The following is a 15,995-nucleotide window of genomic DNA, read 5'->3' as shown; positions in this document are numbered from 1 at the left end:
CGTGGGGCAAAAGCTGCGGACAATGAAGATAAAAATGTACCACTACTGAAATTTTTGTAAACAAGTTTCTACAACACGTACTCTTAAATAAAGAAAACACTTGTACTCTACCTGGCTTGTATGTAATTCCTTAGGAATCCTTTGGTTACACATTAAAAAACCATTCACAATCACTGATCTAGAAAGACTGGATTACCTCAGGGAGCAGACAGCTGAAGTTGTGCTATGCTATTAACACAAAACACTGACTTGAGAGTTGGTCTTTCCCATTTTGCCACTGAGCGTGTCATGATTGTGCGTGTGCAAGTCTCACAAGCTGAGCACCCAACAGCCATTTCAATACAAGGTAAGCACCTGTGTGCTCCTGTGACTGCGTTTGTCCTTCTGGTCTTATCTGTAAGAAAGATTGCAATTAGCTACTGTGCTGATGAAGTGTCTTACATGTAACCACTGTGCAACAGCACTGTGATACTCAAATTAATGCTAACAGCAGAAGGATGCATTACTGTTGACAGAGCACTTAGCTTGCCTCTAACTGCTTAACACTGCCTGAGCCAGATCACTGGTACAACTTCAACAGCTCTGCACAGCAAAGTATTGGTAAGTAAGCAATGCAGCACGCAGTCCGGCAATGGAATAACTTACCACATTTGCAGGGCTCCTGCCAAACACACAGATGGGCAGTATGTCCATCAAGCAGGAGCTGAAAGAATGAGAACTGAGCAAGTCTGGGCTGTCAAAAAAACCCTAAAAAAAACCAAACAACAAAAACCCAACTAACCACAACAAAAACAGCCGGTGTGCATGTGAGCTTAGAAGGAGATCTTAGAATCTGATACTAGACTCACCTATTACTAACAGTTCATGAGAGATTACAAACAAACACCCGCTATGGTAAGGTAGTAGGTGTGGTTCAGAGCAGTTTCAAAGCTGTGTTCAACTTAACTGCAGGTACTGACTGGCTCCCTGCCAAACATCGCAGCAAGTCTCTTGGTGAATGTCTAGTGGCATGTAAGGGAATACAAGCAGTGACAATGTTGTTAGCTGTAAGATAAAACTTGCATGTGTGGGTATGGATATGTAAGGAGGGGAGCGTTCCCCAAGAAGTTTGGTTTAACACCTAACTGAAGTTACAGTTGTAGTAAAAAAAAACCACCAATATTTATAGTGCATTCCCCACAGAGTGATTGCTTGCTTCAACTGTGGCTAGGAAAAGGCTAGACCTGCTTCGCACCTAAGCCTCTAAAGCCACATTAAGTCATAGCAACTGTGTAAAATTTTACCACTTTCTTCTCTCTGTTGCTGTTGCCAGGTCTTGAGAGGTATGCGCTACAAAATGTGACAAGGAACATGCAATTTTTTTTTTTTTCTTAACTGTCTGATCACATTAGGACTGAGCCTAACAATGCTCAGCACCAGTGTAGCCTTAATGTACAAGACCATTTCAGAGCAGGCTATCACAAGAAGTCCAGATTCTCTGATACAGTTTGGTTCTTGTGTTTAGCTATAAGCAAAGGGCAAATCAGCTGATCTGCTGTAATCTTAAATCAGACTCCAAGCATCAACCTCCTCAAGAATCTCAACTCTTTGATTGAAAGTACCCCAAGTTGTTCTTATACCAGCCCTTGGATATGTTCAGATTCATGTCTCACAGGTCTCCAACACTGACTTTGTTAACAAGAGGTCAGTAACCATTGCAAGCAAGTTGGCCGAGGAGAAATCTAGTCAGCCTTAAGGGCTCATCTCTGGGTTTGGTAAAATCATGGCAGGTGGTAGATCTCCTGTCTTTCAAGACATCCTAGGAAAAGAAGTATTGATGTGTAGTTGTACAAGAATGCGGGTAGGAGGTAGAAGATATCTCAGTTAACTATGCTAGCTTTCTACACTCCAACACTGAAAGGGTCCCATTTTTCAAGTTTGCATAGACAAGCTAGAGGTGCTTTACTAGCTGGAGAGGAAATGAGAGGGGAAGGAAAGGAGAACAGTAAATTACCCAAGTCTCCTCACTGCTACTGCACTTTGCTTTCAGCAACTTTGCTGCTGGATAATGCAACTTGGCTTTTAAGATTCTTTCTCTTTTCAATAATACAACTGTTTATTTGTGAGAGTTTAGCCTCCAAGTTTTGATGGAAGTAGGTTACAATTTGTCAGAGTTGAATTGTTAAAATCCAATTTCATTTTACTATCTAATAAATGCTTACATAAAAACTGCACTGAAAAATGATTCAAGATACAGACAGATCTCATGTTTAGAGATCTACATCTTGATCACAGTAATTCTTTCATGCTCAAAGGGTTCTCTCTTTTTTTTTTATTTAAAAAATGCCAGTATATATATACACTGCACTTACTTAGGTGATCTGTAGTACTTTTATAATGCTAGATATCAGCACATATGATGGAGTAAGCCACTAATTAAATGCGTCACACAGGTTTATTGCTCCATACTAACTACTAGAATAGTTCTTCACACAAATTTGAGAGGACACAGTAAAGACCTGAAAGGATTTACCAAATATATCCGACTTCAGAAGTCTTGCTGACAGGCAAATACAAGAGACAGAGATCTGTATTACTGAGCCCCCCAAAATAACTCAGAGACAGTATCTTATCAGTAGGCACGTAATGAATAAACAAGTGTGCTGTGAAGATTCACAGAGTGATTGTAACTATGGAAAGCTACTGCATGAAATAGAAAACAGTAATACACCAGCATAGTAGGTTTGGAAAGGTCAACTTTTTTTAATAACTGCTCTTCTCTCCAGGTTATGTCATGCAGTTACAAAGTAGTTAGAAAAAAAGCATGAGTTTCTGGGAGGGACTAGTTGTCTTTTAAAAAAAACATTCATATTCATTACATAAATAACATCTGGCACTTCAAGGGGACTCCATGGGACAAAAGCCTTACACTTTAAAAAAACTGTGCTTGATCCAATATTGTGTTGAGGTCCATTTTGTTGTACTCTAGTTAATGTTCAAAACTTTCAAGACCTCCTGATGAAAAAAAAAAAAAAAAAAGAGTCTGTGTGTTAAGACAGTGGATTAAGCTTATAGCAGCACTCTAGCTCCTCTGTAGTTTGGCCTATGATTTCTGGGTTCAGTTTCACTTTAGTTGTTCACTGAGGCAGTATCTAATTTTCAGAAAGCCTCTGAAAGAAAAAGACTGAAAAAAAAAATTCCAAAAAACCTAAGTATGATTACCAAATTCAGACCATCCCTTTTTTTTAAAAAAGGAAACAACCTATAGTCAGAATAGTTATGTAGATACTTGATTAAAAACATAACTAGAGTTGCTTGATAGTTTCAGCTTATAAAAATATTAGTCTGTCACCTCTACATACTTCATGGTGATAGTCAAGCTAGCTTGAACAAGCAATAAAAGGCAGTCCTATAACAGCAGCACAGTTAAAGAAAAAACATTGCCTAAAGAGAATCAGGCCTGAAGCTTTACTACAAATAAAAATTAGACTCCTATCAAAGTTAATCCCTGCTGGAGGCCCATTCTTCCTTTGACAATGCCACAGCATTGATCATACAAGGCCTTACTGAAAGTGCCGAAGCCAAAATTATATCATTAAACAAAAGTGCATGAAGTAATAATGAGCTAAGTGCTCATCTAGTACAGTATCTGATCTGAAGTCTGAGAAGTGGCTCAGGTGGCAAGACCACTCTTTCATACATAAAATGTACCATTTTGTTTTGTAGGTGAAATACCCAGAATGGCCCCCACAAGTGCAGATGAACTGTTATCTTCAGATACATACTTGTATACAATTTCCTAATCCATGGATTTTTATTGTAAAAAAGACTAGTTTGGACTGAAACTAATTGGGAATAGAATCCACTATAATGTCAGAAGAAAAGAAAATGTTGTGGTTACATGTAAACTTGTGATAAGCTTTCTCAAGAAGAGGGTACATTAACAGCGAGAGGGATGGGATACAATAAGGAGCGGTAATGGCCTATTTATGTAAAAGTCAGGCCAGCCTCATTGTACACTTTGAAGACTTTCTCAATTGCATTGACATAGGCAGCTGTTCTCAGGTCCAGACCCAGGTTGTACTTCATGGCAGTACGCATGATTTGCTGAAACAGAAAAGGTTATATGTGATTTCTGCAAGTTTCTCCATAGAACTAAACTAGCTCTTGCTTGGAGGATCCAGGTTAGGACCATAAGGAGCCACTAGATTGGTATCAGAGCTCCAATCCTTTGTGGATCAATTCTAAAATTTCTTGGTTCCCCTTACAACTGAGTTCTGAAAGGGAAGAAAATCTTTCCCAGACTACTACATTGCCCCTTTTCAGGTCTTGGATCCATGTGTACCTCAGATACAGGGAGAGACAAGATGTTTCAAGTAGTCTTTGCCCCGCTAATTAAAAATACTGCATAGAGGGATTAATCTAAAACTGCTGATGGTAAAGTAAAGCACTTGTAGGTATGTGTCCCAGATTAGCCAGGTACAAGAGGACAACTAAAAAGTTTCTAATTACTACAGCTTCTACTAGAAAATACGTCCTGATTTCATGTATTAGTCTCTGATGTTTACTATACCCAGTTAAAGTCGGCCATCCCAGCACAGAGCAGAAACACCTCATACAGTGACTTCCATTATCATTAACTATTTATCTACCCCTTTAATTACACAGAAATTCTGTACAATCCATTCAAAAACTGTCACAAACCCATGTAAGTTGTTTTTACTACAAATATATTTACTAATGCAATACTTACCCGGGCAGAACGCTCCATTGTATAAGCCAACCCAGAGTGGACAATGTCTTTCTCAGACGCACCCTGCAACAACAGGGAATAAAATTAGGGTTTAATCCAGAACACAAAAAGGTACTAGTTCTCTATTAGGGACAATGACATGTTGGATTCCCATAATTACTGAAGCTTGCTCACTCATTTTCTTCTAATGACTGGTGTAAGAATTTAAATCACCTTTACTGTGTTACTTGAAGAGCTAATTATGGTCACTCCAATTCTAAAACCTCAGACGTAAGCACTAAAGTCTTTTACATGCCTAGCTTCTAGGTGCATGATGCTAGCATTTTTTTATTGATGTTGTAACTACTGTTTTCAGCCTTCAAAATACACAGTAAATGTTAAACAAAAAAGCTACCAAGAGACAATAACCTATAGAAGCTACTTGCAATTGTTTTGAAGACAGTCAGATTTTAGGAAGGTCATGGATCCCCAATTCATATACTCACCATTGTATTAGCCCCGAGCAACTCTAGAGTAACTTTGTTCCCATTAAAATTTAAATACACAGAACAATAAGTAATTGAAGATAGACTGAATTAGGATGACTGAGGATCAGCTTCAATGTTCCATCATCCTGACTGCTGTAATTTACTAATAATTTGACACCTGGCTTCACAAAATACATGCTTTCCTCAAATACCAATTGGGGCTGGATGTAGAAATTACTAGGCCAGTTTCTATGGCTTGTGTTTAAGAGATCACAGCAATCGCTTAAAGCCACAGAACCTACGTACCATGCTATTCATTTAGCCTAACGTTTATGGAAACACTAGCATCATACCAGATCAGGCTAAAGTCTATTTCTATCATCTGACAGTGGTCCAAGTTTACATGCACTTCCCCTGATTTCTGCCTGAGGATGCATGATTTTAATGTTTTTCATAACTCACTGGAGTTTTTCCCCCAATCATTTGTCCCATCTCCTCCTGAACTTGCGTTTAAAAACAAAACGACCAACCCTTTTAGCTTCCATACATCCCTTGGCAGAGCACTGCACATCTTAACTGTCTGCTGTGCTAGGAACCATCCCACGTTCTTCATTCTGCACCTCACTCTGCTGGGTTGGTTTGAATGCATCTCGTCCTCTTTCACCATTCCTTCCAGTGAACAATCTATCCTTACCCATCCATTTTCATAGCACTCATTCTAGAGATTACTATCTCCACCCCAGGACTAGTTCAGGCCAATAGGACCTAGGTTAGTTCATTGTTCCATGTATAAGAAGCTTCCATATCTTTGATTATTCTTGTGATCTTGCTCTGAGCTTTTTCCACATCTACAATGTTCGAAGATACAGAGACATAACCTGCATGCAGTATTCAGAAGGCAGACACATTCTCCATTTATATTGTGGCATCATTAGTCAGTCTTATTCTTTTCCCTTCAGAACAATTTCTAACACTGGATTTGCTTTTTGATTGCTATGAATTTCTAAGCGTGTATTTTGTCATTACCTCCAGATACTCCACTTAAATGCAAACGGATGAGCTCACAACCCATTATTTTATATGAAAATTTCCCCACCATGTATTGCGACACATTAGATAACAATGACTTTTACCTGACATTTCTTTGCCCATTAATTCAGTCTTAGAAGAACATTCTACAATTTTTCACCCAGCTCTTGTCTATATTACCCTGGAGTTACAGAAACAGCACATCAAACTGTCTGTGTTGTGGGATCTTGTTGAAAGTTGTCTGGAAATCTAGGCAAACTATATCAACAAGATTTCCAAAACAAATTCTGGTAATGTTTGAGGCAGTATTTCCCACCACAAACACTCCATGAACTTTGATAGCTAGGGTTCAGAGAAGTCATGGAATCTATGTATTTATCAGGTTAGCCAGCAGAAATATCTAGTATTTCATAGCAAACAAAAGCATCAAGAAAAAACACAGGTTAAGTTTTTCTTAATGGCCTGCAAAAAGAATCATTCCCTGCACCCTCCACAGTAAAAAAAAAAAATAAACCTCACATGGTTTGTCTAAACAATGGAGATAGTCTGTTGTTCTGAAAAACTCCAGTATATGAACAGCAATATCCAATCTAACACTAGTTACAAATACAAAATGCATCTGTATTAAAACTGTAGCTTTTTAACAATATTGGAGGTATTTTGCATGGGCTCAAGTAAAAGAAAGAAAAAACAGCTTACTTCCAGTATTCCTAAGCAGTTCAGATCATTCATTTGCTATTGTACTAATGCCTTGCTTGGGGCAAAAACCTCCATGATAGCTACAATGGTAAAATTTAGATTGCAGTTATAATATCAGAATACAGCTACATTAACAGTAAAAAAACCAGCAGCAACTGCTTACCGATATCCTGTCTTGAAATTCTGCTGTAGGCACAACTGGAATAGTTCCACCATGTTTCCCAAATTTTCTTTCCAAGCTTTCCTGGACAGACACTAGAAAGCAAAAAAAAAAAAAGCAGAGGCAAGGTAACTGACAAGGAAAGGAATGGGCTCCTTAACAAATGAGTTGACCCCAGGACTTTCAGCATTCAGTAGTATGAAATGCAGACTATAGGGACTGGGGGCAAAGGGAGTCATCTTATTTTTGTCTTCTAAGAAAAAGGAAAGATGTTGATTTTTCTGTTTTTATAGGTGAATGCCTCCAATATTAATAGTAATATTGCTATAGTACAGTCACATGGCAGGCAACTGTGGATTTACTGATCCCACTTCACTAACCTTATAAAGCTGATACAGCAATCTGGATTAATTTTCCTAACTTGACGGATAGCATTAGACAAAATATCTCTTGAACTTAAAGCAATCAATTATCCTATTGCACTTTGCATATACAGTACTTGCTAAGAAAAAAGCCCATGTGGAATTTTAGTTTCTTCCTTAGGACATGAAAAGTGCTTTGGTATTGTGAATTGATATTTAAACTTAATTCTTGAAATTTAATTAGTATCGTTTCCTAAACAACATCACAGAGTATTTCAGGTGCCACAATCTTGAAGTTAAGGGATTTAAATTAGAACTGCCATAACCCTCAACCACTTTAGAAACACCTTGAAAGGTGTAATTTATGAGAAAAGTTTATATTAAAAAACATTCAGATGTATGTTTTGTCAAGTCTAATGTCCCAAGATTCTCATACATTTTCTACAGAACATTGTTTAAAATGGAGCAATATCCTGCAGTTCTTTTCCATTAAGCTTCTTCTCTCCATGTAATTGGTATTCTGGCCCAGAAACTGGGAAGCACAGAATGACCCTAAGTGGAGCTGTAGGCCATAAGCAGATTTTTACAGCGCCTGTAGCAATTACATTATTGCCCTTTATAGAAATCCTCTATTGTTTTATGTGCAGAACAACATTACCCACTCAAACTCTGAATGCTTCTCAAATACCAACTGTAAAGCTGAAAGATGTTTATTAAGTAATAAATATTTCACATAAGTGTATTTCATACAGTATTTTCACAAAATTGAGGAAAGCATCACTTTATGAATTAAAAGATAACTGAAAAAAGTATGCATTTAACTTAAGTCATTAGAGTTGCAAGTCAGTTAACTTATCAAATCTTTCCTACTCTTCAGTATGCAGCAATAATAGACTTGTAGGAAGTCGTGGTGAATTTAAAATAGTTCTGCATTCATTTCTCCCACATTCGGCGTTTGCTAGTCCTATCTATTAATTAAAAAGTGAGCAAAAGTGGAACTGAGCACTTACTGAGCAAGTGGTAGTTTGAATCTCTTTCATATTTAAAAGTCAAGCGGCCATAACTGACGTGGTTCAAGTTTTTCAGCCATTCAAAATAGGATACTGTTACACCACCAGCATTCAGGTAAAGATCCTGCACAGAAATAGTAAATGTCTTGAATTGTGACCATGTGACAAAGTCATGACAAAGTATTAAGCCAAAGCAAGCAGAAGTATTATGTACGAAGTACTAGTTTAAACTGCAGTACAGAGGGCAATCCAGTTGTTACTCTTACATGACAACACTTACCCTCTTCTGCACTCCAGGAATTACTTCTACTGATTTAAAGGAAGACTTGACTATAGAAGACAGGAAGTTCACATGTGCTTGATGGACTACTGTCTCTTATTTTAGCACAAGTTTTTAATCAAGAAAATTAGGGCATTCTTTATTCACACACTTTACTCTCAGCCACTCTTTTAAGCAATATCACTTGATCAGGACACCCTTTCTCTGGGAAGAGATTATCATTATACCTGGATAGGTCTTATTCTTTCAGATTATCACTTTAGGCAACATTTACTCTATACAATCTACAATACACAGTTCTGTCACAGCATCACCCAGAGACACAAAGTTTACAAACAAATTGGCCAGTGTATTTACTCTGCCTTCTTCCTTTGCTTAGTGGACTATTTAGTTGAGCAGATCTCAGCTAATACTCCAAAATGCAAACCTACAGATTTAAGAACCAGTTGTGGATTGTTCTCTCTTCTGAATACGTAGCCTTCATGTAATAGTCATCTTTGGTCATTTACAGTTGCAATGAGATCTTTAAGTAATTCCAAGCAATCTTAAGGAACACTGACACCCATTTCCTAGACATCAGTTGTTAAAAAACACTCTAAGAGAATGAATGGCTAATTATAAAAACCTTCAATAAATAACCTCTTGCTATAGTTCATAGAAATATTACCCTTCTAGTGAAAATCAAAGGTCATAATAGAACCTTACAGGGATAACCATGATATTCCGCTCCAAGAAGATTCTGTCAGCTTCTGGAGTCGTAGGCCCATTGGCACCTTCAGCAATAATCTGAAAGGAATCACAGCAGGGTAACTCAGAGGTATATGTTTGTTTTCATCCATGCTAATTATTGAATACTAGTATTTAAACAAGCCTTCTCCATTTTTCATTTACATTTGAACTCTCCAACTTACTTTTGCTTTAACCTTGTGAGCGTTGGCCTTAGTCAACTGCTTCTCGCTAGCAGCAGGGATGAGAATGTCACAGTCTGTTTCTAGAATACTGCCCTCAAGTGTCTGTGCTTTAGGGAAGCCCATGATTGTCCCGTGTTGCTGTTTGAAGAAAACAAACCAGGGTGTTTTTAGTGTGTGTGTACTAGTATGACTTCCTTCCCTTCTTCTAACTTTCAAAAAAGAAAGAACGGAGAAGCAACATTACTAGAAAGACAGCATGTAACATAATTCCTATCTTTACTTAGATTAGGCATAAAAAGCAAGCTACAAAGCTTGGATAACAGTCAAAGTTCCCATGACTGAGGCATAACTGCTCTGTGGCCAAAGACACTGATAACCCTTTGGGCTCTGGAGTATTTAAAATAAAAAACCAAGAACATCCCTCTCAACTCTTAAAATACATGGCAAATGCAATAGTTTTCAAACAACTGAAATGACCACCAGCCTGCTACACACAGGATAAGTTGCATAAGATTCAGAAGTACCATTTTAAAATTTAGTACTACAATGATAGCCTTTGTTTAGTAACAGAATCTTTTCATTCTTTTGAGAAAGGAGGTGATAAAGACATTTAAATACTCCCTACGTAAAAGAAGACACATCAAATAAGCCCCTTAAAAACTCTAAGTAGAAGATTGTATTTTCATGCCTGTGAACTGTCCCCTCGAGTGTGCTGCACTTGTAAACTGAAATAAAAAGAACATACCCAGTTTTTATTATAGACTACATATTCAAGTCATGCTGCCAGAGACACTTTCATTTTTTCAGAAACATGAAATAGGTAAGAAGCAGCAAAAGCATACTTTGAAGTTTTAAATGTCCATTTGCTTGGGATTCTCAGTCAGGAATCCTTCAGGAACCTCCTTGCCCTGGCTCCCTGAGACACCCTTCCTAGTTTAGTCATAAGAAAGGCAAAATAACCATGAACTCCAATTCTGAAACCAAAGTAATTAGCCTGCACACATGCAAGCCCTTGCCATTTTTCTGAGAGTCAGGTCAAAGGGTAAAAAAAGTACCACCTACATTCATACTGGGGATAAGGAGAAAGCCAGAAGAATCAACATTCCTAAGCCATTTTGTAAGTACTAATTACAGCATTATTTAAATATCACAAATTAAGACCAGTCTACAGTCACCATGTGTACTTGCAAAGCTGACAAAAATGACTCTTTCTGCTCAGTTAAGTTTCATACCAATTTGTAATCTTCTAGTTCCTTTGGGTCAATCCCATCAGGATTCCAGATAGAACCATTAAACTCTCCAACAGCAACGCATTTTGCTCCAAAACGATGCAAGTATCTCATAGAATGCAAGCCCACATTACCAAATCCCTGAAGGTGGAAAGAGAAAGGGGAAAGCAATTAACCCTTCAGCTAAAATGATGATTACTGGTAAGGATTATATAGTTTTGAATAGTTTTAAATAGTTCATTTATTGGCATATCTTGGCATTAGATGATGTTTATAGGAGAGTTGGAAGAAATCTACATGCATTCTATTCTAGCCTGAGTACCGTCGTAGAAATTGTGCATTGTAGCCAGCAATGTACAGTTGTGCTAAGTTTTTTATGCTGGAAATACAGAAGGGAAGCGCTAATGCTACTATGAAAGTGTCAACTATGACATTTATCAACATAGGAACGTTATGTGTATCTATTTTATAATGGACACTGTCTTAGAGGGATTCATGGATTTTTCTATGACTATTGAAAGGTTTGACTAACATTTGCAGGCCAAGAAATATTCTCATTTGATTTCGGTAAGGAAGCCTTACAAGTGTAAAACCATCCCATAATGGAAAGCACTGAACAAGAATATAATTAATTCTTCACATTAAAACATACAAACTAGTAGGAAGCTATGTAATTTCTAATATATTTCTGAAGTGGTCCTGTATAAAACAGATTGCCTAAATTTAAATTTAGATAATCTTGCATTTCATTAGCATATTTTACATCCTTGCAGGTGTAGAAAACTTAATTCCAGGCTATTGCTCAACATTCTGGAAGTAAAGGAACACGCAGGGCACACCAAAAGGTCACGTGATCCATGTAAAAAGTCTGTAGTAAGATTCTATGCTGGAAAAATAGCTGAACATTAAACTCCTCTATAACATAGCTCCAATTATTTAGGATTTTTGTTTATATATGAGAAGTAAACTTCAATACAGCAGTTTGTCATGCATTAGGTCTCTTTGCAATGCTCTATCCTTGTTTTCCTAAAAAAAAATCTTCATCTATTCTTATGGCCATGTTTTCAGGCTAAGTTATGCTTAAGTGCCTGTTGGTTAGCCCTCTGCCAGGCATGAAAATGCCAAAATGCAGGGAGATGAGTGTGCTGCTGGGTCTGCACAGGGCAGAGATGTTTGCTTCAGCCCACAGGTTAACTAGAGGAGAACCTGGAGGTTACAATTACTCTGCTATTTCTAACCACCAGGGCACTGGTACTGAAAACAACGAAACAAAGCAATCCCTCAAACCCTCTATTTCACATACTGTTCAAAGCTGAACAGAACAAGTTATTTCTTCAAGATTTAAAGAGTGATAATGCATATTACTGAACACCAAACCCTTCAAAATTCAACTACATAAATCCTGAAGTCTTATGAACACCAAAAAATGTACATTCAACCCTACAAATCTAGGATAAGGTATTGGTTCCTACTTTGCCAACTGCTCATTCCATAGTGGAACAAGAACATAACCCCTAATTCCTTCTCTCCGTGAAATTTTTTATTACAAAACAGTGCAACAAATCTTGTGTAGGCAGAAACAGTGTCACAGCTCACTGAAAAGTGTGCAATGCCTTAGTTTAAAGAACTCCTGTAACAGTATTTCACTTTGTTCTTTGCAGCCTATATTTATAAAGACTCTAGAGTGCAATCAAAAGTTCAGTTACTAAAAAACAGTCCAAAATAAAGGGCACCTATGTTGCTTGAAAAGTGTTTCTAAAGTTTGAGAGTAAAGGTTTACTTGGAAGTCATAAAACCATAACAGGATTTATTGCTACAGCCCTTTTTAAAAGCAGCTCTACTGGAAGTTTGTTTACTACTTTTTCTCTACAGTTGAAAGAAAAAAGTTACCTGAACAGCAAATGTTTTATCCCCAAATCCAGGGGTCATTCCTAATATACTCATATATGATGCTTCATTGATGAAATTTTCAATTCCATGGAAGAGACCACGACCAGTTGCAGATATACGTCCATGGATCCCACCCTGGCTGATGGGTTTACCAGTTACACATGCATGTGCGTTAATATCCTGTAAAACAGTGAAGGACTTGTGAGCTACTGAATTAATCAAAGAACAGCTGGAACAAGAAGTTTTGTACACTTTAGAGATAAGGGAAAACAGGAGTCTTAAGAGTCAGAACATGATATAATTTATATACATTTAGTTTGTAAAGATGATTTCCTTCCTCACTTTGTGTGAACACCTTCTCAGAAGTACTCTAGTATGTCAGGAAAGTTGCATAATGTGATATTGGATATGCTCTGCAATTTTTTGTTGTATTTTAGTGTATATGTTAACTTCAGTCTGTGTTAGTTAATTATGGTGACATGCATGTTGCTCTGTTAGCAACGAGCAGACCTTTCACAAATTAAAAAGCTTTGAGGGATATGTTTCTCAAAATTAGCTCCTACTACAGCCATAATTTCCACCATTATTCTTGACATTTTAATCTTTTAAAGGGCTTAGACATATCCTTGGACTGGTTTTTAATCATCTTTAAATAGTGTTTAGTGTTCCTTTATACCAAATTCAGTTATTTTGAAACAACAATACAGGCCTAATATCTTCCTGTTGTCAGAACACAGGGATGTTTGATCTCAGGAAAATCTACCATACAAAGGTCGTATGGGAAAAATTAGGTAAGTATTTACTACTTTTATTCAGAAAGGAAATACGTACAATCAAGCCTCTATCCTTAATTTGGTGGCAATAAATTTGTATTTTTTCATATGCTACACAGCTAGCCAAGATAGAATAGACTATTTAAAACCAGAGTTAATTTTTCAAATTGTAATTAATAACTTGAAAAAACTTCTTCCAAACTAGACACTGCTTGGGCCTCCCTCTTCTGTCACCACTGATTCCCATGCTCCCACACCCTGGGAGCACAGTCACACAGTGGCTTGGCCTCCAACATCAGTGAAAGAGGAGGGATGAAAGGGAATCCACTGAAATAAGTCTGCCAGCAGCCGGATGGGTTTCTGTTCCAGCAGCCGCATATTCACTGGGAGGCTCCCTCCTCTCCATTGCTTGTGCCAGATGCATTTGCATGCCTGTGGCATGAGTGCAAGACGCTGGGTGAGAGGAAGGAAAGGAGCAGACAAAAGTAAGTGGAGGCAGAATGGCAGGAGATGACTAGAGCCCTAATGGAAACAAAAACTATTCATTGTTTGAAAATGATAGTGAGTTAACATATAAAGCCAAAGATAACCCCTCTTTAAAAAACAGTAAAAGCAATGCTGGGCTTGCCACAAAATTCCTAATTCAGTTTCCCAAAATATAGCCGCATTGCTCTCATTAAGCTGTATGCTCCCTCTGGTGGCATATCAACTGCAAACAAGATCTGTGGTGGTGTTTTGCTAGGAACAACTTGGCCTGGCATCTTGATGTCTTTTTACGTTTTCATTCTGTTTCAGACTGAAACTACGTTTTAGCCTTCATGCATTCACAAAGGAGGAAGTATGTTTTATAAATACTTGAAGAAATACAGCCTCCCACCATACATAAGCATGTATTTATTAAAGTCCCTTTGTGTGTCCCAAAAGTCAGTTGGAAGTACAGAAGAGTGGAAACGATGAATTTAACCGAAAACTTTAGCCATATATAGTTCAGTGATCCAGCAACTTAAGATGGATTTTCTGGAACAGTTAACACGGTAGTTATTAAAGACTTGCATGGTTTGGCAAGAAAACAGAGCATGAGGTGAGGGCAGGTCCGGGTCTTCTAAAAGTCACATATACAAAACCACCGTCGATGTCAAAGTCCTAAAAACTTTGGGTTTAAGTCAATCAAAAAAACGTTTAACACATCTTGGGCCAAAAAGAAAGACGATGGCTTTTAATGAGAAGCTTGTAAAATGGCTTATGGATAGCATTAAAGACTTCTGTATTAGCACTAATAGTCTATGAACTTAGTTGGCAAAGTTCAGACACTGAACTTTCGCTTGTTTCTTAACCCCTTTCCACACTGTAGTAATATTCTCCTTGTCTCTCCAGCTTCCTGGCTCTCTATGTCAGGTTTCGAGCAGACTTCTCCTATCTGTTTATATCTGTTATTTGACTTTTCCTTTTCAAGATCCCTGAACACATCTGTGTGCAACCACACTGACTCATCAGATCTGTAGATTTCTCAAACAGATCCCTCTCACCGAAGAGTTATCTTTCCACTCAACTGAATGTAGTCTGTTGCATAGCTTCCATCTGTTTTCTGAATTATGGGTTAGTTTCACTTCTGTTCAATGGCGATTTTCTGTATTCCTTAATCACCTTTATTTTTGTTCTTGGTGTCTCAACCAGATAGTTATCTGAAACACTTTCGTCTGCAAACTGGTTTTGATAGATTATTCCACTTTTTACAGCCTTGTCAGAGTTCTCACCTTCCTTCTCTATACCTGGTCATTCTCCGCAATAGCTCGTAAGTTCCACTATGGCTACCATTCTCTCTTCTATGTACAAACAACCAATGCAACAAAATTAAGTAAACTGATTTAATTTTTTTCCTTATTCTAATTCTTTAACTAACTTTTCAGAAAAATGTACAGATTTTTTTATTCTTCAAGAATAAGATACTGCCATGCAGACAGAGTCTAGGAATAAAAAACTGTTGTAGTATAATTCAAATTGTATTTTTATCCTCAGTAGTTTTTGGTTGGTTATCTTCTGTCATTGAAGCATGTGTATGTGTAGCATTACACAACAAGCTGAGATGGCAAAGGGAAAAGAAATTCAGCCATTTAAAAATCTTCTGTATCAGTGTTTAGTTTTCCACCTATTAAAAAACCTGAACCTTCTGTATAAAACTGTATGTGAACTATTAACAAATACAGCAAATCTTAAAGCAGGTCATGTGCTGTGAGCCTTCTGTGTCAGTCATAATATAACAATGCTGTTGTATCACAGCAAAATATGCATTTTAGTGCAATGAGTTAAACATTAAAACTTAAAATGCTTTGAGGCACTAGTTTTCTTAAATACTGGAATTTTGAGTTATGACTGAGGGAGCTAGTTGCCACTCTGCACATTGAAATCTTTTTGAAGTCATAATTTTGGCTTTTTACCAGGTTTAAAGTTTTAAA

General features: G+C 37.4%; 1 protein-coding gene across 1 annotated transcript in view; it reads right to left on the bottom strand.

The window, feature by feature from the left end:
- Positions 1-2,720: 2,720 nt before the first annotated feature.
- The window catches only part of GLUD1 (glutamate dehydrogenase 1), a gene marked incomplete at its 5' end in the record, with an annotated part of 30,699 nt that continues 17,424 nt past the window's right edge, over positions 2,721-15,995 (bottom strand). Inside the window, 8 exons of the mRNA XM_010567940.1 lie at positions 2,721-4,086; positions 4,733-4,795; positions 7,091-7,182; positions 8,460-8,583; positions 9,445-9,525; positions 9,651-9,788; positions 10,883-11,020; positions 12,770-12,949. Coding sequence (XP_010566242.1) covers positions 3,967-4,086; positions 4,733-4,795; positions 7,091-7,182; positions 8,460-8,583; positions 9,445-9,525; positions 9,651-9,788; positions 10,883-11,020; positions 12,770-12,949 — 936 coding nt within the window. The remainder of the gene's footprint in view (positions 4,087-4,732; positions 4,796-7,090; positions 7,183-8,459; positions 8,584-9,444; positions 9,526-9,650; positions 9,789-10,882; positions 11,021-12,769; positions 12,950-15,995) is intronic.

This window comes from Haliaeetus leucocephalus, unplaced genomic scaffold (assembly GCF_000737465.1).
Source record: "Haliaeetus leucocephalus isolate CR32 unplaced genomic scaffold, Haliaeetus_leucocephalus-4.0 Scaffold229, whole genome shotgun sequence".
Lineage (NCBI taxonomy): Eukaryota > Metazoa > Chordata > Aves > Accipitriformes > Accipitridae > Haliaeetus > Haliaeetus leucocephalus.
Note: the sequence above shows the minus strand (reverse complement) of the source record. Positions and strands in the feature narration are given on the sequence as shown.